Source organism: Bos grunniens, chromosome 14, assembly GCF_055505025.1.
Source record: "Bos grunniens cultivar Pamir isolate PY7600 chromosome 14, Bosgru_T2T1.0, whole genome shotgun sequence".
Lineage (NCBI taxonomy): Eukaryota > Metazoa > Chordata > Mammalia > Artiodactyla > Bovidae > Bos > Bos grunniens.
In genome coordinates, this window is record NC_141178.1 from 72,915,503 (window position 1) to 72,939,559 (window position 24,057).

The 24,057-nt window shown below is 51.1% G+C and overlaps 1 protein-coding gene across 22 annotated transcripts in view; it reads right to left on the bottom strand.

The window, feature by feature from the left end:
* Positions 1–19,307, bottom strand: part of CYRIB (CYFIP related Rac1 interactor B) — a 148,486-nt gene extending 129,179 nt beyond the window's left edge. For 13 of the 22 annotated variants that reach the window (XM_086335548.1, XM_086335561.1, XM_086335523.1 and 10 more), the window contains exon 1: positions 18,868–18,944. Coding sequence is in view for 1 of the 22 variants with exons in the window: in XM_086335521.1 (XP_086191647.1) it covers positions 19,103–19,292 (190 nt within the window). In the remaining 21 variants the exon portion in view is untranslated. Of the gene's footprint in view, positions 1–18,867; positions 18,945–19,102 lie in introns of those variants that run through there. The other 9 variants (XM_086335521.1, XM_086335537.1, XM_086335529.1 and 6 more) reach the window with 9 other exon arrangements.
* Between the last annotated feature and the right edge of the window lie 4,750 nt (positions 19,308–24,057).

Here is a 24,057-nt window from a genome sequence, read left to right on the forward strand (position 1 = left end):
AGAAAATTAGGGGAAGCTCCCAGAATTCCAGGCAGGCTGGAAAACCAGTCTGGGATAAAGGAGCAGGGGAGACTGGGCCAAGGACATGCCAAGGGATGTCTGCTTAGGGTATTCCTGACTGTGAGGAACCTCTAACTCCCCTGCATCACTGCTGCACTCAACCTGGAATCTAAGCCACACGGCCACTCAGAGGCCACATGCCACAGCCCAAGCAGCTAAATGTGGGAAAAAGAACATCTACTCCACCTTGGTTGCTGCTGGGAGTCAAAGCTCCATTCCCCTGCAAGATTTACATCTTGGGGGTTCCCCCAGACAGGAAGGTGGGAAGGATGCTGAGATATAGAAAATACAGAAAATGCCCATAAGACACAGCAATTCACCGAACTCCTGCAGACCCACGAGGCCTGTCTCACCATAACTGGTCCACAGAGTGGACCCAGGGGCTCCCAGGGTGGAGGAAGTGAGAGAGGCCACTGACTGTCTACCCAGCCTCAGAGCCAAGTGTGAACAAAGGAAGTGTTTCTTCATTTCTCACCACAGAGAGCAAGTGTCAAGCAGAATTTCATGCATCTGCTATTGCAAAACCCCTAACAGAGCAGCACAAGGTCACTTCCAGAAACACCCCTTTCTCTCTACCCCATAAAGACATTCGGCTTCAGCTACATCCTGGGTAACTTCATTGGCATAAACTGAGATTGAGTATGTCAAGGCTGTATACTGTCACCTTGCTTATTTAACTTCTATGCAGAGTACATAATGAGAAACGCTGGGCTGGAAGAAGCACAAGCTGGAATCAAGACTGCTGGGAGAAATACCAATAACCTCAGATATGCAGATGACACCACCCTTATGGCAGAAAGTGAAGAGGAACTAAAAAGCCTCTTGATGAAAGTGAAAGAGGAGAGTGAAAAAGTTGGCTTAAAGCTCAACATTCAGAAAACGAAGATCATGGCATCTGGTCCCATCACTTCATGGGAAATAGATGGGAAACAGTGGAAACAGTGTCAGACTTTATTTTTCTGGGCTCCAAAATCACTGCAGATGGTGACTGCAGCCATGAAATTAAAAGACACTCTTTGGAAGGAAAGTTATGACCAACCTAGATAGCATATTCAAAAGCAGAGACATTATTTTGCCAACAAAGGTCCGTCTAGTCAAGGCTATGGTTTTTCCTGTGGTCATGTATGGATGTGAGAGTTGGACTGTGAAGAAAGCTGAGTGCCGAAGAATTGATGCTTTTGAACTGTGGTGTTGGAGAAGACTCTTGAGAGTCCCTTGGACTGCAAGGAGATCCAACCAGTCCATCCTAAAAGAAATCAGTCCTGGGTGTTCTTTGGAAGGACTGATGCTAAAGCTGAAACTCCAGTACTTTGGCCACCTCATGTGAAGAGTTGACTCATTGGAAAAGACTCTGAAGCTGGGAGGGATTGGGGGCAGGAGGAGAAGGGGACGACAGAGGATGAGATGGCTGGATGGCATCACTGACTCGATGGATGTGAGTTTGAGTAAACTCTGGGAGTTGTTGATGGACAGGGAGGCCTGGCATGCTGTGATTCATGGTGTCGCAAAGAGTCGGACATGACTGAGCAACTGAACTGAACTGAGGTTCATTCATTCATTTGTTTGTTCATTTATTCAGCGAACGGTTTCAAGATCCAGATGTGCCAGGCCTCCTGCTGGGTTCTAGGGTTACAGAGATGAATCAGTTATCATCCTCGGCTTCCAGAAGTTCAGCTGGCTAAAGGAAAGGATAAAAAGCAAGCAAGTTCTGCACTGGGGATGGCAAATGTATGCAGAATTAGTGATCTGAATATAAGCTAAGCTAAAGACATTTTTTTTAGCAATTGCTGGGCATCACTCCATTTATAAACACACACACACACACACACAATGAGCTACTTCCTGAGTCAGCCACTAGCCCTAGGACCTAGCCCAAGAACAAGATCTGTATGTCCAACTTTAGATCCCATTAGGAAGGGCTGCTGGCCACTTAGTTGGCTATAAATGTCCATCCTCGGACAGTCTCCATCCCTGAGTCGCGGGACAAAAGGCAGAGGCTGACACCATTACCCAGATGGCTGTGCTCTAAGGGAGATCCTAGCTCTTGGCGACAGGTGGTCCTCAGGAAGCTGGGAGATAAAGGTTGCCCTAAGTGCCCCTGCTTTACCCTCCACAAACCATAACACCAACACCTGCCCCTTGTTCTACACTTCCTGGTTATAAAACACTGTTACACTTACTTGCTCATCCATCATTCATTCTCCAAATACCTATTATGTGTGAGCTACTCTGCTTAGAGCTAGGAATCTAAAGAGTAAGAAAACACAGCCCCTACCCTTTAGGAGGCCACTTCCTCCAGGAAGCCCTCCCAGATCTCTGGCCAGGTTGTACATCCCTCACCCTAGCTCCCTGTATCACTGCCGCCTCTCTTTCCATTTCAGTTCCCCGGCTTAGATGAAAAAAGGACTCATCTACCTCCGACACCACCGTTTCCCCCCCAGGGCCTCGTATGGTGTCTGACACAGTGGAGGCAGAATAAATGCCTTGAGGAAGCCCCAGTGGGAACAGCTGAGAAGATAGAGGAGAAACTGAAACCCAGGGGGCAGGGCAAGCTGACTCTTTAGGTAAGAGTCTGGCATTATCCTTCCGCCCTTTGGTTTCTAGATCAGGAAGTCTGTCTCAGAGGGCCTGGGTGACTTGCCCAAGATTCCTGTTCATACAACTAGCAGAGCCCTTAATCGCACGCTCTTCATATCAGTTTCCAGACCGACTGGACACCCCAGGCAGCTGCTGGCTCACTTTGTCCCCAGCGGTCACAGTTTCATCTGCCCTCCTGTGACCAGCTTGTTGTTGGCACCTGCAGTACTCTTCACCCTCCCCAGAGCACTGTTCTAAGATACAAGGAGAGAGGAGTCTGTGATTAAAACAAAGAAACGGATTTCTAATGATGGAATGTCGGGTACTCATTTATTCATTACACAAATATTTACTGAACACCCACGGGACGCTCTAGAGGTGAAGAAGCAGGAGTCAACACAGGCAAAAATCGCTGCTGCCCGCTAAGGTGTGATGGTGTTACAGAAAGGTGGTGTCCCTCTGGTGAATAAATGAATGGATCAAAGGTAACCTCAGGTGATCTACTGCAGGTAATGTCAATATGATGCAAGCTGACTCAGAGCACCTGACCTGCTGGGGGACGGGGAGACCACATAATTCTTAATCCCCAGGTATCTCTACTAGCTACTAGGGGATCCCCTGTCTTACTCTTTCAACAGTCACTGTACAAATAGAATGAGCCCTCTTTGCTGGCCATTGCTGGCTTCCTAATTAAAGTCAAGGATGTGTGTTTACTCAAGGTCTATAAACACAGACCCCAAAAAAATGTTTAAGAGAAAGCAGATGAAATGTGGGTAAGGACTAGCTAATAAAATCAGGGGGAAGAATGCTGGGAGTTTTCAACCATGACCGTGATTAAACAAAACTTGCGGGGAGGATGCTCTGAGGGCCAAGGTCCAGAAATGTGTGCAGAGCCTGAGTTTCCAGGGCAAAATGTAAACCATAACTTCCTGCTGAATTAATTGGTCCCCGGTGGGAGAGTCAGACTAAGTTGCTCTGGACCACGCAGCTCTTCCTGCCTCACCCCTCCCCATCTTCTACCACGAGGTTGTCACACAGCTCGACAAGACTGCATTTAAAAGTCCTGTGGACTTGCAGCTTCACTGGGGACTGTGTGTGGGCTCAATCATGTCTGACTCTCTGCGACCCCATGGACTGCAGCTCGCCAGGCTTCTCTGTCCATGGAATTCTCCAGGCAAGAATACTGGAGTGGGTGCCATTTCCTTCTCCAAGGGATATTCCTGACCCAGGGATCGAATCTGCGTCTCTTGCGTCTCCAGCACTGGCAGGAGGATCTTTTATCACCGAGGCACCTTGGAAGCCCCAGTCTCTGTTAGATTAAAAGAGGCACTTAATAAAGCTCTGCAAGGAGATCCAACCAGTCCATTCTAAAGGAAATCAGTCCTGAATATTCATTGGAAGGACGGATGCTGAAGCTGAAGCGCCAATACTTTGGCCACCTCATGCCAAGAGTTGACTCATTGGAAAAGACCCTGACGCTGAGAAGATTGAAGGCAGGAGAAGGGGACAACAGAGGATGAGATGGTTGAATGGCATCACTGCCTCAATGGACATGAGTTTGAGCAAGTTCTGGGAGTTAGTGATGGACAGGGAAGCCGGGCGTGCTGCAGTCTATGGGGTCGCAAAGAGTTGGACAGAACTGAGCAACCGAACTGAATGAAGCTCAGAAGCTGAGACCAAGAGAATGTTCACTGTCATCTGGAGGCTTCAGTCTCATCTAACCACGACACCAGACACTGGCTAAGGTCCCTTCCAATGACAGCTGCCCACAAACCGTTCTCCTCAACCCAGGCAGGAATCAGGGATGTGGAGAAGGACCTCTCCTCTGAAATCTGGGTGCAAGTCTGGCCTGAATTTGAACATGAGTGGCAGAGATGGCCAGGAGCCCAAGGATCCCCCTGGAAAGTCGATGACATCCCAGAGATCAAAGTGGGCACAATAAGGCTGACACCCTGGGCCAGCCCGAATAAAATGCTAATGAACACGTTTCCACAGTTAAAGTCAACAATGGGAGAGTCACCGATGAGGCCCAGAAAACAGTCAATGTCTTTGATTAAGTGCTGATGAAATTCCCCATCACTGCTTTAATCTGGCTCCCCAGGGAGTTTCATTGGCTTTGAGATGTTTTCAAAGAAAACGATCTTGAATATATTAATACATGATTCCCCAAGCTACTAAACAGAAAGATGGGCCCTTCTGCCTCCACCCCTTCCCCAGGGCACACAGCAGTTTCCCAGATGAGTCCTTAGTGTCAGACAATGGCAACTTTGGCTCTTTTTCTATAAAAGATGATCTTTCTCACCAGCATTTACTCTCTGCTGGTCCAGCTCCTCTATCAGAGTCTCCGTTTATCAACGACTTCGTGCATTTGAAGCTGGAGCAAACCTCCTCGGGCTGGGACCAACCTCTCTTAAAGCTAAGGTCCTGATAAATATCAAAGTGCTCTTAGCAAACTGACTTGGTTTCCATACCAGAGCAGAGTCCATCCAGAGTCAGCTCTACACCAACCTGGATTCTCAGCCATTCTGAGTATAAATTCATTGTTTAGTTGCTAAATCTATCTGACACTTTGTGACCTCATGAACTGCAGCCTGCCAGGCTTCCCTGCCCTTCACTATCTTCTGGAGTTTGCTCAAAACTCACATCCACTGAGTCAGTGATGCCATCCAACCATCTCATTCTCTGTTGCCCCCTTTTCCTCTTACCTTCTATCTTTCCCAGCATCAGGATTCTGAGCCACTCTGAGTATAAATGATCAAGAGGAAAACACACTGAAGGATGGCTCCTAAGCTGAGCCAATCCACGCCTTTGCCTATAGCTCCTTGAGTGCTGCTGCCTTTTGCACATGCTGTTCCCTTTGTCTGAAATGCTTTTCCGAGCAGTGGCCTTTAAAATTCAAACTGTCACCTTGTCTACAAAGCCTGGCTCAGACTGTCCAGGCAGTTCAGTTCAGCATGTCCTGAGTGTGCGAGCCCGGTCCTTATATGGCTAGATGCACAGAGAAGAGGAACTTCCCCTCAACTGGCTGTAGACCCTCCCAAGATAGCATCTTCAAATCACCTCTGGCTTGAAACTTTATTTTAAAAGCTTTAATCCGCATTATTTCAGATGTTAAAAAAAAAAAAAGAATAAAACCACCTCTTGTGCCCACCACTCAGCTTAAGGAACAAAATGTGTGTGTGTGTGTGTGTGTGTGCGCGTGCGTGCGTGCATGCGCGCGCACACACTCAGTTGTGTCCGACTCTTTGCAACTCCATGGACTGTAGCCTGCTAGTTCCTCTATGGAATTTCCCAGGCAAGAATACTGGGGTGGGTTGCCATTTCCTCCTTCAGGGGATCTTTCCGACCCAGGGATCAAACTCAAGTCTTCTGCATCTCCTGAACTGGCAGGTGGATTCTTTACCACTAAGCCACCTAGGAAGCCCTAAAGGAGGGATGAGCCCTCAATAAATGCCCTTTTCATTCATTAGGTGTGTCTTCTGACTTCTGAATTCCCTGCTAGCCTGAAGTGCATCTGTGAGGAGGCCACCAACTGGAGCTTAAGAAAAGCCAGGACTAAGACTGAGTTCCAACTCTGGCCCTTCCCAGCTGTGCAGCCCCAGGCAAATCACTCAACCTCTCTGGGCTTCAGTTCTCTGGAAAAAAAAAATGCACTCATTCTACAAACACTCTTGGATTGAGGGCTACAGTGAAGCCTGACCTGCAGACCTCAAAGAGGAAAAGGTCCAGTTCTTGGGCTCGGTGATGCTTAGCGGCCACAACATGAACTCAAAGCACTCCACCGCTATAAGGTACTGTTATTAGACTTTAGCCTTTATTTTCTGTCAATAACAGCCCCTTTCTGACTTCTTTCCCTGCCTTGTTTTTTTTTTTATTTTTAAGGTTCAAGACACGGTGTTTGGTCAATGCGAAGCAGAACAGAGAGCCAGGAGGCTCATCTTTAATTCAGCGCCAACAACACTCAGCTGGGCTCAAACTTGGACGGAGGCTTTTTTCCCCAGTGTATCTACTCACAGAGGCCTGTTCCTCCAGTCAGCTCTCAACTATTCTCCCAGGGAGGGCTCAACCCAGGCTGGGAGGCTTGCGGGGGGCGTGGGGTGTGGACAGGAAAGGGAGATGGGTCGGGAGAGCAGGGCAGACCTAGGACAGACCCCTCCCCGCAGTCCAGAGAGCAGCCAGGGCCTCCTGGGAGGACAGGGTGACAGCACCCCCAGAGTGTGGCCCTCAGGAGAGGGACACAGGGAGGTGGCAGCCTGTCCCACTCCCGGCTTCCTCCTCCTAGAAGGATGCTCCATGACACCTCTGCCACAGAGAAGGGAAGCGGCATGAAGCAGCTGGCAGGGCTGCTCACACAGCAGAGGCAGAGCCCTGCGCCCAGCTGCGGGTTCCCAGTGCCTCCCGCCCTCTCGGCGGCAGACGACACCCACACCCTCAGGGAACAAAAACCTTGGTGTGGCCATGAGCTTCAGCTTTGCCCAAGGATGAAACCTTTTACTAAACCTCAGTTTGTATAGACTCTGGGAGTTGGTGATGGACAGTTGGCGTGCTGCGGTCCATGGGGTCGCAAAGAGTCGGACATGACTGAGTGACTGAACTGAACTGAACACCAGATAGGCCACCCGTTAGAAGCTGAACTACATCTCCTGGCTGATAAGGATTAAATGAGATGACAGGCCCAGGCAGAAACCTCTCCCACCACCGGCTTTTTAGCTGTTCTGTTCTAGTCCTGACTCTCGAAAGGGCGAGGATGAGGAACCAGCGTGACTCAGCTCTGCGGCTCAGGGTTCAGCGAGCAGCAGGAGCTCCTTTCATCTGGACAGAGCAGTACAACTGCCTGATTCACCTTTCGCTTCCTCTGGAAGGTACCGGGCCCAACAGGAGAAGAGAGGAGGAAGGGAGTGGAAAAAACAAGGGCTTTTCTGGACATCAACAAATAGCTGTTGGGCTTCCCTGGTGGCTCAGTGATAATCCGCCTGCCAATACGGGGTACATGGGTTCAATCCCTGATCTGGGAAGATCCCACATGCCGTGGAGCAACCAAGCCCGTGAGCCACAACAAGAGAAGCCACAGTATTGAGAAGACCAAGCACTGTACCCGGAGAGTAGCCCCCGATCGCCGCAAGTAGAGAAAATCCTGCAGCGACGAAGACTCAGCAAACCAATAAATCAAATTATGTAAAAAATAAAAATAAATTGCCATGATTGCCCAGAAAGGTTGATAAAGGAAGGACCCAGCTGGCCACTAGCAAGAAGATACACCTGCCTTCGCAGGATGACACGGCTCCCAGACATCCAGGCAGGGTGGCAGGGCATCCACTGGGTTTTCTCCTGAACGAGCTCTTAGGAACATTCCAGTCTCTGCACGTCAGCAGGTGCATCTCAGGTGCTATTTGACCTCCCCACCCCCGCTCTGACTGAGTGGCACCCCGTAACACACAGGAGAGTAAGCTCGAAGGTGGAATCAAACCCTCCCTCCTGCCCCACTTAATATGATCAGGAACAAGAAATCAGGTTCCTTTTCTTTGCATTTTAAATGTCTGAGGTCTTGAGACGAAGATCAGTTTAGCTGGAGAGAAGCATTTTTCAATCCCATCCCCAGCCATGATCCTGGAAGGGGGGAGGGTCCCTGGGGGAAGAGGGTGACGGGACATTCAAAAGGTCACACCCCTCGACTATTCCTCATTTACTTCTGAGAGGGAGAGGGCAAGGGTGAAGTCAGAAATATGCAAATTCGCTTTTCTACACTTCCTCTGCATTTCACCATTGAAACTTTGAGAAACACCACTTGGGAAAGAGAGAGTTCCACTGGGGGGAGGGAGAAGGGCCTTAAGGCGGTGGGGTCATCTCTGAAGGTCGGAGCCCCCTAGGGCCCAGGACACCCTGTCAGATCAACTCCAGGATGGGGTGCTCAACCACAGACATGGGCTTCCCTGGTGGCTCAGTAGATAAGAACTCACCTGCCAATGCAGGGGACACAGGTTCGATCCCTGCCCCGCGAAGATTCCACATGCCGTGAAGCAACTAAGCCTACAAGCCACAACTACTGAGCCCGAGTGCCTAGAGCCTGTGCTCAGCAACAAGAGAAGCCACCGCAATTAGAAGTCCATGCACCGCAAGTAGAAGAGTACCCCCCTGCTCACTGCAAACAGAGAAAAGGCCTCACAGTAACAAAAAACAAAACACTGATTCAGGCTCCACTAGGCCAGAAGTTGTGTCCTTCCCATCTACTGGGTCTCCCACACTGCAGCTGGACCCCCTAAAACTCTCCAAAGTTAACAGCACTCAAGCCGGCGAGACCCCTAGAATAATTAATTATGAACATATACGTGTAATACGTGGAGTGCCACTGGGTCAGGACATCTACACGTTCTCAATCTATCACAAGGTACAAGGGAAGCGTATCTCATGTTCATTTCATTAGCCATATTCAACTGTACTCAACAGTATATCCAACTATGCTCAAAGGCCCACAAATTTTTTTTAAGAAACTTGAATGAAAGTGTACTTTGCCTCTTTATGTGTATTTATTTTTGGAGATATTATACACTGTGTACAACTGTACACTACTGTTTGCATGATATGTTCACACACACAGATTACTGCACAGCATCACATATACAAAATCACACGTGTGCAAACGATCCTTCGGGGCAAATTCTCCTGAGAGTGTCTCCTAATTCACCACGGAGTTCTGCCTGCTGGGTTGACTCCTGGACTTCATGACTGAGATGTGACTCTTATGTTTTTTTCTCCTTTGGTGCTTTTGAGTCTTGAAGGGTGTGTCTGTCTGATAGGAACTAGCAGAAAATCAGTTTCGGGTTAGAACAGGAAACTGGGCCTCCAAGGCTGGTAAGCACTGGGAAGGCCACGGTGGCTCTGCACCGTGGCCACTTGCCAAGGACAGGCTGTCTGGTCACAAGAACTCCTTGTTGGGCCATGAGCTGGCCATGTGGGGCTTTCACCTCCCTGGTCTGATGGCTCATTCTTTCAGTGAGTGGTGCAGATGACTTCCATGTTCCTGTGCGACTCTGGGCAACTCATATCATCTCTCTGGGCCTTCACGGGCCGTCTGAACAAGTTCCCACCTTGGATGAGAATCAGAGCTTCCTACATGAGGTTACACTGTGTTGAGATAGTGACCTCCTCAGCACTTGGGGCGGGTGGCCCTGGGGTCAGCCACCTCCAGGCAAGAGATGCTTCCTCTTTCACTGCCCAACCCAGGCTTACAAATTCTGTTTTCCTGCATGGGTGGTGGCCTGAAAAAGCCCGAGAAGGATGGGACTAGGTGATCTCCAATGTCCTTTCCATCTTACACCAACTGCCCCACCCCCAGCAGTTAGAATCAGGTGGTATTCAGGCAAAAGATTCTGCTACGTGGGGGTTCCTCTAACTGGGTGACAAGGCATCAGAATTATCTGAGACTGTATGTTTTAAAATGTGGATTCCTGGACTTCCCTGGCGGTACAGTAGATAAGAATCCGACTGCCAATGCAGGCCACGGGTTTGATCCCTCATCTGGGAAGATTCCACATGCCTCGGGGCAACTGAGGCCATGTACCACAACTACTGAGCTCGCGTGCCTAGAGCCTGTGCTCTGCAACAACAGAAGCCACCTCAGCAAGAAGCCCAGGCGCTGCATCTAAGAGTAGCCCTCACTCGCTGCAACTAGAGAAAGCCCACACACAGCAACAAAGACCCAGAACAGCCATAAATAAATAAATAAATAATTTAAAAAAAAAGAAAATGTGGACTCTTGATTCTCCCACCCAGGAAGCTTAAACATACCCAATTTATAGTTAGATAAAAGAAATACTGGGGAAAAGGAAACACAGGCATAGACTATTCTGGCAAATTCACACACTGAAAATGGATGGGAGTGTGGGACTACCATGAGCAAGCAATTCATCCGGTACCCACCTTATTGTCTCAAGTCTACAATGACCCAGGCTCCAAAACCGGGGCTTTCCTTTCCTATTCGACCATCTACCCCAAAGCCTGAACCCACAGCACACTTCCTTCACCCAGATCTTTGTCTTGTGGGGGGTGCATATGGACAGAGGAATGTGCCACACGTCCCAACAGCAAATGCAACAAGAAGTGTGTTAATAGCACAAGTCAATTTCACACTGAAATTTACCAAAAATCTCACTATTCAAATAAGCCCAAGTAATCTATAATTGTAAGAGCAATTTATAAATCCTCAACTTCCTGGGCTGACAAGTTCACAGAAGGTAGCTCTCACCAGTGATGGTTGGCAGGGTGCCTAGCACAAGGCGACATTCCCTTAGAAAACCACCTCTGTCTTCCAGCAACACCAAACAGCATCCAGCCGCAGCAGCCTGCTCCCTAGAAGACAACTCCCTTTGTAGGACTTTCGTCATGCTCGAGGTACACTCAGAAGAAACAGTAGGTGGGGACTTCCCTGGTGGTCCAGTGGTTAAGAATCCCCCTGCCAACGCAGGGGACATAGGTTCAATCCCAGGTCCGGGAAGGTTTCACACGCCGAGCAACAACTAAGGCCGTGTGCCGTGACTGCTGAGCCCATCCACTACAGCGACTGAAGCCTGCTCGCCCTAGAGCCTGTGCCCCACCAGAGAAGCCAGCGCAATGAGAAGCCTGCACACGGGGCAGCCCCCCTCGCTGCAACCAGAGAAAGCCCTCACACAGCAATGAAGACCCAGCACAGCCAAAAATAATAAACAAATAAAACTTTAAAAAACAACAACAGTAGGTGACAGTGAAGCTGGCAGAGATAGTGCTTTGAATTCCAGCTCTGCCTATGATTAACCTCTAAGTGTTCTCTGTTTCCTCCTCTAGAAGGTGGAGATAATATGACCTAACTCGCAAAGTTACTGTGAAGGTAAGAACCACCACCTGCAAAGTATACATTGTCCATGCTCAATAAGGGAGAGCTGTTGTCATCACAAGGGAGACCAAAAGACCCCAAAAGCCCAAAATCACAAACCCCCCCATGTGAATTTACGGGAGCCCTGTCACCCGGGAGGTCCTTGCCTGGGCCATAAATGCCACACCAAGTGTCGGAGACGCTGTCTCGCTCCCCACCTCCCGCGCTCCCCTCCCCGCCCCTGCAATCACCCCACTGCTCCGTCCTCTGATGCCCACCCTCAAACCCAGCTAGAGAGCCTCTCCGATTCCTGAAGGACAGGGTGGGCTTGGAGGGGCTGGGTTCTGATGAGCCCAAGGAAACAATCCAAACCCTGCCTTCTTAAGCTGCTCAGGCCCTTACGGACTTGTGTGGGGTGGCCGGGGGACACAGAGCATTTATTCCCTCCATGGACCCATCCCGGGGCCCAGCACATAGTAGGTACTCACTTAGTGACCCCTGTTGAAGAGCAGGAGGGATCTGCTTTCTCCACAGTGAACTGAACACCCAATAGCTATGAAGGCATGTTCAGAAAAGACTATGAAATACCTCTCAGCTTCGGTTCACGGCCTGCTGGATCTACAGGCACCCGCTGGTTGTCCCTGGGGCCCCTCGGAGCTCAGGGAAGTGCACAGAACTAGGGTTCAGGGGAGCAGGGCAGACATTTTAGGATGTTATTGGCCAAGTTTCACTTCCTTGCTGTCTTCTGTATTTTACTTCACCTCTGGTTTTGAGCAAAGCTGGGGCCAGGCCAGCACACAAGCTGGCAGTGGAGACCTCTGCTGGGCTGCTCGCTCCTCCTCCCTGAGTCCCAGCAGATGGCAGTCCCTGAGGCTGAGACCAGACAGGGGACTTGATTCCTAAGCACCTGTGAGGTGCCAGGCCCTACGCCAGGCAGAGGCAGCCAGGCTCCCACTGAAGAGCCACAGCAAGCTGCACAACTGGCCCTGGGGTGCCGGGGCACGTGAGGCAGTTTGCAGACGACTCCACACTCAGGGAGTCGTGAGTGAACCAAGAGGTACCAGGTCGCGAGGTCCATGGCTCTTTCCCCTTTCAAAGGACACCCCCAAAGGTGCCAACCTCTCGGTTTTGCATTAAGGCACTACAGCAGTTTGAAAGTATCTTACAGAAGTACCTACCCTTGGGACTTCCCTGGCAAGTCCAGTGGCTAAGGCTCCTTGCTTCCAGTGCAGGGGGCAAAGGTTCAATCCCTGGTCAGGGAATAAGATCCCACATGCTGCACAGTACAGCCACAAGATTAAACAAAACAAAAAGAAATACTTGCCCTCCTATCAAATCCATATCCCATGGATACACCAGAAGGTTACGGTCCTGACCTGAAATCAGCACTGGACAAAGCAGTTCCTGCCCAGCTGTGACTACGTCCTTGCAGGGAGGGGGTGTCTTCTTGGAGTCTTTCTATTGATACCAGGCACTAGGCTAGCAGCTTGTCCAGACATCATCATTTAGCCCTCCAAACAACCCTGAGAGGAGGTGTTACCAGCCCAGCTCTGTCCCAGGCGGTTCTGGCTCAGCAAGGTCACACAGCTACTGCGCAGCAGGGCCAGGGCACCTCAGCTCCACAGTCCAGCAGTATTTGCTGAGTGGGCGCTGGGTTTAAATTCCAGAGAACTCCAAGTGGCCAGACAGGGCCCATCCCAGTAGACTACTTGAGCAAGTGAGCCAAGGATGGAGCTTTTCTGCTCTTGCTGCCCTAGCCTCTTCCCATCCTCACCTCCTCTGCAGGACTGTGGCACTGTTCCTCCCCATCCTGGTCTGAGGATGCTGACCGAGGAGGGGAGAGGAGGCCACGTGTCTCTGCCAGGCTGTGCGACTTCAAAGCCTTCACTTTTCCCTTGTTGGATCTTCTTTTCCACTGTGGGTTTAAGGGCTTGCTCCCCTGCCCAAGGAAGGTCAGGAACAGAGATATCTTCCGTGCCGGGGAAGGATGTCCAGCCACCACCCCCCTTGGCCTCAGAGCCCAGCACTAAGGCAGCCCCAAGGTACTCACGGGCAGATGCTCGGGAGCCAGGAGACCTGGGTTCCGGTCCTGCGTTTGCCTCTTGGGCAAGACACTTCCCCCTGCGGATCCCAGTTCCCTCATTGGTTTAATTAATAGTACGGGGCCCCTGCAACTCTGAGCACGCGGTTCCCGCAACTCTGAGCACACGGTTCCCGCTCAGTCCTTCCCAACAGCATCACGTGTGAAGGCTGCCACACTCACCCTGCCTCCCTCTCTTCCCTCCCCGACTCCCTGCTGGGCCACAGAGCACCTCCGGGTGGGAGAAGGAGGGCTCTTCTCCACACTACCTTCAGGTCCCCACCGTCTTCTTATCGTATGACTTGGGGCACGTCTGCTTCCTCCACTAACTAAGCCATCAGCTGCCGGCAGCCTCCAGGGTCACATTCCAATTCGCATTCTCAGTGTTGGTTGGGTCCCAAGTGAATGAGAGGGTAGGGACCTCCAAGCTCTCCCTACTCAAGGCGTGGTCCACAACGCTGAGCATCATGTGGGGAAGTGTCAGAAATGCAGGCTCTCTGCCCATCTGACTCTTCAAGGGAATCCTCAGTGGATTTGGAGGACTCATATACTCCAGTATGGGACGTGCTGCAAGGTTCCCCCCAGCTCCGACATGCCCCTTCCCCACAGCCCTTGATTTCACCACCTAGATGCCTCCAGACGTGTGGGCCTTAGCAGGGATCCCTAAAATGTAGCTCACTAAATGTACCAAGGGTTTCCCTGGTGGGGCCAGGGATAAAGAACCCGCCTGCCGATGCAGAAGAGCCAGGTTCCATCCCTGGGTCGAGAAGGTCCCCTGGAGGAGGAAATGGAAATCCACTCCAGTATTCTTGCCTGGAAAATCTCACAGACAGAAAGGAGCCTGGTGGCCACAATCCATAAGATCACAAAGAGCTGGACACGACTGAGCGACTAAGCACACACACAGTTACCAAAGGACATTCACCTTAGGAGCCAGCAGCTTCACCTTCGAGAAGCCAGCAGCTAACTCACAAGCAGGATCTGAAACGTGCAGCCCCCCAGGGTGACTCCTGCCAGGTGTGACCCACTGGGCCCCTGAGTCTCAAGGAAGCCCAGCGGCTTCAAAATGTTGCAGCCCCTCCCTCAGTTCTGTGTATGAGGCTACCCCCCGGCTCCCCTCCCCCCACAACTCCCAAAAGCAGATGACTGCATGGCAGCCAATATTTAACACAGAGACAAACAGACCAGCAACCCACTGGCCCCCTCGCGGGCCCTGCATCCACGCTCAGAAAATGTCCTTCCTTTATTTTCTACTCTTGACATTTACTCAACTTCAAAAGAAAAGGAATCCTTCCAAAACACACTTTCAGGTTTTATTTTTAATAAACCCTGCGATTCCTCTAATGGCTTCAGATTATCCTAAATATTTATTAAAAAAATCATTCTCAGCATCACTTCTATAAACAAACCTCCTCAGAGACTTCGATTATTTATGAATTTATGAACGCAACGTCTCCTTTCCCTGGGGCAGATGGTAACGTGTAAGCCTTTGAAAAGGAGTTGGGGGTGGAAGGAGGAAAAATCAATGGGACAGAACATCAACTCAATGAGCCCTCAGTTTACTCTCCTTGACCGGCTCTGGTACAAGGATCTCTTCATTCAGGGGAAACACCATCCTGTGGCCAGCCAACAAGTGGTTTGGGAAAGCATGAAGACTTGAATCTAGGAAGAAGCTGTAAGCCAAGGACTTGATCCCCAGTGGGAACTGAAGCCCTGTTAACAGAGGGACATGACGATGGGACTGGGGCCCAGACAGAAAGAGCCCAGGGACGGTGGGAAAGTAATTGATATATACTGAACACCTACTATGCGCTGGGAGACTCCCCAGAGCACTTCTGCATTGATCACCACAACAACCTTTCCAGGCGGCGATTATAATTCCTCATTTGAAAGATGAAGAAGGCCCAGAGAAAGAAGAAGTATCTTGCCCAAGGTCACAGAGCTAGCAAGCAGCAGAACCAGGATGGACAGCAAGACACTCAGGCCTTCAAACCCAAACCCACACTGCCTTTGAAGTAGAAAAGGATGAGAGAGAATAGAGAATGGAGTTAACCTCATGCATCCTTGGTTACAAAGTTACTATCTTCCTTTCAACCTGGTGAGGCCAATCACCCCTTTCAAGACTGTCAAAGACTTAACTCCCAAAGTTCCACAGTGCATCAGAACTTTGCCCATTGAGAATCCAGGGGTATCGAGTCTCAGATGAAATCTGGAAGGAGTGGATGCAAAGGTTATAAGATATGAAATGAGAGTCATAAACACACGGAAAGCTCACTTTATGAGAAAGAGAGAACAAAAGAATTTTTTACCCTCAGGGATGGATAAAAAAGAGGAGTCTTTACTAAGTGCCCCAGAGGAGGAGAAAAAGAATAAAATCCACCCTTCTCCCACCCCTCCCTCAATTTCCTTCTCTCCAGAAGCTCCAATTCAAGTTAAAGAAGAGAGATGGGTCTAGCCTTTGAGATGCTTATGCTCTCTCTAGTGAAGGATCATTACTGCTGCTGTTGATAATAACAATCATTAACAATGATGGCCATTTACTGGGGGCCTGGGCCGAGAGCTTCATGCACACAACTACAAAACCATCCCATTTTACAAATGAGAACACTGAGGCACTGAGCGGGAAAGAAACGTGGTGACGTGCACAGGGGCAGTAAGAGGGGACACTGAGCTATGACTCTGGATCCTGTTTAGGAGGCCAGTGAACTAGATGAGATGGGGCAGAGACGAGGAAAAGGAAGCTCCAAGAAGGTTGTGATTTGTCCAAGGCTTCAAGCCAGCGCCAAGCTAAAGTGGGTCAGTTTTAAAGCTGAATTTTTCACTGACACAACACTGTCTCCACAATGCTCGTTGCAAGATGGTTTTGCTGGAGACAGCCAAGTCCCAGACCGCTGAAGTCACAGGACAGTGGTCTCTTCAGGAGTCCCTCCTGTCACAGGCTCTAGGTCCTGAAGTAAGAACAGAGACTGGGATTCCATGATGGGGAACCAAGACGCACTGGGGAGAAACGGCCAAAGAACAATGTCAAGGTCACCTACAGGCCAGTGCGTTGACCTTAAGGTGGAGAAAGACTGAACTTCCACAAAGAGCGAAGGAGAAACCATCACTCTTTTGTTCATTCTGTCAAAAACAAAAACAAAAAAATACTGGACACCAGCATATGCCAGACAGCCTGCCAGGCACCAGGGGAACCACAAAGGCCCTTCAGGTGGGAGCACGGTCCACGGGAAAGAGAGGGGGAGCTCAGCGGATGGAAGACCGGAGTGATGACCTTGAATCTGTGGCCTCATTGGCTGAGGGTCTCGGGCCAAGTCCTATACTTTTTCTGAGTCGTAAGATGAAAATAAAATCTCTACTTCATAGGTAACTGTGGCCACTCTACTTCTTCAAAATGAACCTGTGTGAGCTTAAACTGTAGCTGGCCACTGCACAGAGGTGCCTGCTCTTGCCTCTTAAAATAACAGCCGCACTCGAGTTCATCTCCTACCCTCCAGAAGTTGGGAAAAAGAAAAAAAAAAGCATAGCTAAGGATCCTAAGAGAGATGCACACAGGCCTGTGGGAACTGAGAAATGAAGAGAAGGAATGGCTGTCAGAGAAAGCAAAATTATCTGAAAATCTCCCAAAGGACATGCAGAAACACATCCTGAATCTTTATCTGAAGGCCACTTCCAAGTACCCCTGTATAAGAACAACCTAGCCTCCTTCAGCACACATGCTTTGCCCCTCCCCATGCCTAAAGTTTAGCAAGCATCCAGATAATGTAAATTACAACCTGCCTCGCCAAGAAAACTCAGGCCAGCTGACCACTTCTGCATGCCCCACCTAGAAGAAAACCCACCACGTTTACAGGAACCCCCAGGCCTGGGAAGTCAGCCCAGCTGTCAGCACTGGCAGCCCGCCCCAGCCAGTCATCTGGCAGTGGCAATCAAAATGATGATTCCTTTTCATTTCCACCAAATGCAATCTTCCAAGAAGAGGAGAGGCTCAGAGTTTAAGTTCCTTTTCATAAGGAGTCAATATTTTCACAGGATAATCCTTCTTGGGTAGGGGGTGGATTACAAATATCCCAGGTGGCAAAACGTGGCTCTCTGGAAACTGTGGAGAGGCTGTTACGGGGCAAGGAGGCCAAAACGTGGAACCACACCTGGCCACTCATTCACTCCTCAAAATTCACATCCACCTATTCCCTGCACGGATATCTATGTGCCCCAGGCCCCCTTTCCAGGCGGTGGGGATGCAAAAATGAAAGGGGACTGACAATGACACTTCCCATCCCTGCGCCCTCGCCAGGCCAAGAAACTCACGCTCACTTGCTGGAGGCCCAACTCAGAGCAACCCGTTTTAGAGACAGGCGCCTAAGACTCAGAGAGGGCAAGCGACTTGCCCAAGGTCACACAGCTAGCAAGTGGCCAAGCAAGGAATTAAACCCAGGTACAAAGTCCTCGTGACACTCCCCGGCGGGGCCTCCTTCCCGCTCAAGCCCTCCCCCACCAGCTCCATTTCTGCGGCAGGGTGAGGATCAAAGCCCGCCCCCCTGGGCTCCAGTAAGGGAAGTCCTCGGTTCCTCTTTCCTCCCCCCCACCCACCCTGCCCCCACCTCCCCGCCACACAGGACGTACAGGTTCGAGACCCACGGTGTGTGTGCGCAGCCCCAGGAAAGCCCTGTAGGCTGCAAGGGCATCCACCCGTTAACTTCCATTAAAAAAAAAAAAAAAATGATTAAAAGATAAAGAGCACAGAAAAAGCCCTCTTTAAACACGGGCGGGTGGTTACCCCAGGAGGAAGTCTTGAAGCCAATGGAGATTTTGTTCACCCCCTCCAGTTCCTCAATTCTAAAAGACTGGCCTTCCAAGCCCACAGTGGAAGTTAGCTGGGAGAGGGGGTGCAAGGCGCCCGGGGTCAGACCCTGCGCCCTCATCTGGCTCTCAGAAGGGGTCCGCCGGGGAGCAGTCACCCCGGGTACCCCCTCCCTCCGGGCGCCGCCGAGCGCTCCCCGCAGCTGGGTGGACCCGGGCGGCGGCCCCGCGGCGTGCGCCCCTCGCGTCCGCCCTCCGCAGCCCACCCGAGGCGCATCCTCCGGGAGCCCCGTCCCCGCCCCGCGCCGAGCCCCCCACCCTCGCGGCGCCCCTACTCCTAACCGCAGGACGCCCGGCGCGGCCCGGATCGCATCCCTTCCCCTCCCCGCAACCATCACGCGCGCGCCCCGCACCCCACGCCCTCCCCGGGGGCAGGTCGGCTCGCAGGGCGCGCGCGGACCAGCCGGGCGGCCCGGGCGGCGGCGCCGGCGGAGCCCGGGACACGTACCTGGCGGCCCGGGCGAGCGGCGAGGGGAGCGCGGGCGCGGGCGCGCAGGAGCCTCGGGCGCCGCCGCCGCCGTTTCCGGGTTGGCGGGTTTCACGTCACCGCCGCAGGTTTGCGAGCGGCCCCCGCCGCGCCGGCACAGCAGCAGCAGCAGCGGCGGCGGCCCCGGCGAGCGCCAGGCGAGAAATAACTATAAAAGGAAGAGACGCGTCGAGGAGGAAGAGGAAACGCCGTTTACCTTCGAGAAGCCGAGCCGCCGGCGCTCGCACAAAAGGAGGACGCCCGCCGACGCCGCCCCGTCCCCGCCGCATCGCTGGGCCGGGCGTCAGCGCGCGCGGCGCCCCGGGACCGCCCCGCGCCGGCCCCCACCCCAAAACCCGGCGGCGGGGGCGGGGGTCCGGGCCGGGGCCCGGGGTGACCTTGGGCATGTCGCGGCAGGCGGCCGAGCGGCCGCGTGGGGGGCGCTGGGGGCCGGGGGTGGGGGGCGCTCGGCGCTATCCCGGCGGCGTAGACGTGGAAACTCCTGCTCCGGGAGGCGCGGGGATGGTCCAAGGTCACAGCCCGTGCGGCAGGGCTCCCGTTCGAACCCTGAGTGCCCCCGACCTGCGGGCCAGCCTGGTTCCTAGCCCAGGGTCTGTTACCCCCTCACCTGTCCGTGGGGAAGGATGCTGGCCTGCCCGGCCCACCTGGCATTGGGGCGGTGAAAGCCGGTGCATTCAATACACTCATTCAGCCCACAAGGCATATTCACTGAGGGCCTACTGTGTGCAGCTAGAAATCCAAGCAGATACCTCCTTGGGGGTGTCCGGCAATATGTATCTGATGTATCTGGTGCATATCTAAGTGCTAGGGAGAAAAATAAAACGGGCCAGGGGCTAGAGAGTGGGCGCCTCTGGTGCTCTCCTAAGAGGCTCTCCAAGGACTTATAGCACAGAAATTCCTAGACAAAATGCTCCTCACTGAAATTCTAGTTTTGGGTAGTATGAGAGACCCTGTCTTTTCCCTCCTCTGTAATGGCATAGAGTGATTTTTCTCCACGTAGCAGGACATGCCTAGGAAATTGAAATGCTTCTCTGCTCCCCCAGCCCTCAAACCCTATCCACGGTCTTGAAATTCAGCCACATTTCCTAGGAATACAGACAATATTCTTTAAAGTCTCTTTCCTCTGACCTCTAGCAGGGCACCAGGAATCACTCCAAAAGCTTCCACTGTCTTTTCCACCTCCGAGCTGTCTTGGATGTGCCGCAGGCAGGGGGGATGTGACCAGTCACCAGATAGTAATAGTGAGAGCTGACTTACCTGATTATCACGTGTTTATTTATGGCACCCCTTCTAAAGCCCTGTGCGGGATCTGGGTCGGAGAGGGTGTGGGGGCTGTGCTGAGATGTTAGGATTTCAGCAGGACTTCCTAGAGGCTCCTGGTCCTGGGGTGAGATGGAGGGCCCTGTGAATTTGCATCTGCAGGAAAGCATGACAGTGTATAGAGGAGACAGGGGCAGGGATGTTTACCCGGCTTGGAAGGGAGGGAACCAAAGAGGACAGCAGGAGGAGATCAGAAATCCCTTCCTAGAAGTTGTGAGAGGCATTAGAAATCCCTGGAAGACTGCCTGAGCACCCGCACTCTCATCCTTACAAGAGGGGAACAGATGCCTCGCCCGAGGTGCTGGAGCGTGGTGTGGGGAGGGGTGGAACCCTGGGTCTTGAACTATGAAAGTGAGAAGCAGCAGGGGAAGGGTTTGGACTTAGACACAGCTGAGCTGAGTTCCGTTTCTTTCTTGGCTGCCTACAAAGTGGGCATCAATTATGCTGAACATTTTGGAAATGCTGAGCAGGTGCCAAAGGCTGTGCCCATCGAATTCTCAAAACAGCCCCATGAGGTAGGTTCATCACACTCAGTGGTTTGCAAGATACTGGAGCTGAGAGAGAGGGAATTTTCTCAAGGTCAGACTAATTGGATAGTGGTGGAGCTGGGCATGAACCCAGATTACTTGGCTCGAAGCCTGCACTTAGCCACTCTGAGCCTCAGTTTGCTCCTCTGTGAAATGGGATTGACCAGAACTACTTCATTAGGGCTGGGGAGGGGGCAGTGGTTAAGTGACATAGTACATGTGTACTATGAACCTAGCAGATTAATAGGATCCAAAACAAAGCTATCACCGTTGTAGCTGTCATCGTAAGAATTGTTAAAGGCATGGGGATAGGAACTTTCCGGCACACTTGGGAACTGCAAAAAGCTCAGCATGATTGTAACATAGACTGTAAATGTGGCCAGGGCAGGGCAAGGGGTGGGGGAGCAATTTGGAAGCTGGGAAGAGTAGTTAAGGGCCTGGGGAGCCGCTGGATCACACTTCCCCTGCGCTCCACTGAATAAAGAGATGCCTGAGATGAGAGATCCAACTTATATGCATGTGTCACTGGATACAGGGAGGCTGAGAGGATGATTCTCGCCTTTGACCTTGGCTCATTCAACCAGGTCCTGAGAGATACGACAAATTCAAGCAAATGGAAACCTGGGGATAATGCCTGGGAAAAGCTCCGGCAACTCACGCTGCAGTGACCTGCTCTGTTTCTCTGGAGTATCACCCTTGACAACGGCAGGTAGAAGCCTCTGTCTGTCTGTCTGGGCTGTAGTAACCAAAAACCACAGACTTCTCAGGGTTTCAGAGGCTGGGAAGTTCAAGATAAAGATGCTGGCAGATTTGGTGTCTCGTGAGGGCCTGGTTCATAGGCGGCCTTCATCACCGTGTCCTCACGTGACAGAAGAGGGGAGGGAGCTCTCTGAGGTCTCTTTTATAAGGACACTAATCCTATTTAGGAAGGTTCTGTTCTCATGACCTAATTACCTCCCAAAGGCCCCCACCTCCCAATGCCATCACATGAGGGGTTAGGTTTCAACGTAGGAATTTTGGAGGGACACAAACATTCAGTCTGTAACACCCAGCATCCTGAAAATAGTGCTGATTTTGGAATCAGGAAGGCCTGACTACCATTTACAGCTGTGTAACCTAGGCAAGTCATTTAACTCGACTCCATTAATTTCCTTGTCTGTAAAATGGGAGTAATGACACTCATTTTCTGTTGTTGAGAAGGTTACATGAGAATGAATTCTGAATGCTCTATAAACTGTAAAACAGCAGGCACATTTTAGTTTCAATCTTTGAGTTCTGTCCTCCCATCGTGTATGCGGTCCACTCATCTTTCAAGCAAAGTATTAATAGCTTGCTCTTTCCATCATGTATGCAAAGACCCCTAAAAATATGCTTCCCCACTGAGCATCTGCTTTTTCCCAAGAGGGAATGCTCTTATGTGTAGACGGTAACAGAAGGTAGAAGTTGGGAGGCACAGGGACTCCGTTTTTGTCCTGCTGGTTAGTATTTTACAATTAACAACTTACTGACCAGAGACATATTAATACATCCTTTGTTACCCTAACGTTATTGACCAGGGTGTTTTGATATTCACTAGAATAACCAACCCCACTCCAGTACTCTTGCCTGGAAAATTCCATAGATGGAGGAGCCTGGTAGGCTGCAGTCCATGGGGTCGCTAAGAGTCGGACACGACTGAGTAACTTCACTTTCAGTTTTCACTTTCATGCGTTGGAGAAGGAAATGGCAACCCACTCCAGTGTTCTTGCCTGGAGAATCCCAGGGACGGGGGAGCCTGGTGGTCTGCCGTCTATGGGGTTGCACAGAGTCTGACACGACTGAAGCGACTTAGCAGCAGCAGAATAACCAATCGAGGGCCACAGGAGTTAGTTTCTGCAACCCGCCCCTCCACCCCAGGTCAGTACTATGTTAAGCAGATTCCCCTTGCCATTTAATACCACTGGGCATTAAAGCAAACTCAGTGACATACTGCTACTGGTTGTGAGGGTCCCCTCACTTGTAGCCACTCAGAACCAACAGACTTAAGGGGGATTCAAAGCCTGAACCCTCTAGAGGCTGCCTTCCTGGAAGGGTGAGAGGGTCACCTGGAAGAGGGCTTGCGGGTGGCTCAGGCTGCCACCTTCAGGCTGGACAATCCCCCTCAGCAGGAGGAGAGAGAGCTGGCCTTCAGAATGTAACAGGGGTTCTACCCCCTGGCATGCAGATCCAGGGCTAGTGAGGGATGGTTTCCAGGGGCCAGGAGAATGGGAGTAACTACTTAATAGGTACGGGGTTTCCTTTAGGGGTAACACATTCTGGGACTAAAATAAGGTGGTAGTTGTGCAAGAGTGAATGTGCTAAATACCACTGAATTGTTCACTTTAAAATGGTTACCTGTATGTTGTATGTCCAAACTGTATCTCAATAAAAAAAATTAAGAATTGAAACAGTATAAGAGTTTTACCTGAATTAAAAAAAAAAAGGATGGGAGGAAAACTTAGTTGGGGGATGGAGAAGGCTAGTGAGCAGCACCTTTAATATATTTTCAATATTTGAACATCGCCACGATAGAGCTGACAAATGGGCCAAGATGTCAGAATCTGGGCAACTGGACGTTGAAACTCCTTGTGAGCCAGCAGTAATTAGTATGGAATAATGAAATCTGGGTATTAATATTTTTATTATTGTTGTTATATGTTAATTTGTGTTTCTAAGTAAAGAGCCTGGCATAGTGGCACAGTGTAAAAGCTCAGGGTATTTTCCCTGCCTTTAGTTCTCACTGGTCACAGGGCCTTGGGCTAAGTACCCAGCCTCTCCTGTTTCTTTGTCCCTTAAAATGGGAAGAGGGCAGCATTTACCCCATAGGGTCGTTGTGGGGACCAGTGGGGAGCACAGGTATAATTTCACCTGGAAGATACTTAATATTGATAAATGGCTCTTACTATATGACATATTCATATTTTCCAGAGCAGGAAGCTATGGAAAAAACAGACCAAAGAATATCACAGGGCGGGGGGATACTTTAGGATGCACTGCCTAGGCTCTACAGTCCTGGAAATGGACAAACCAAAGCACACCTCCAAGACCGATCTCACACGTGCCCCTGCGCAGCACGTGGCAGGCGGCGATGAGTGACTGACGCATGCGCAGCTTGCTCTGCTCCCTCTCCGCCCCTCCCGGAGTCTGTGGACACGCGTGGCTTGTAACTGGTCCGTAGCAAAATGACAATTACCACTAAGCGCAAGACAGCAAAGTGAAAATACTGCAAACTCTCTGGGATCGTGTTGTGAGGGTGCTGGCCAGGGGAAGCTAGCCGTAACACTGC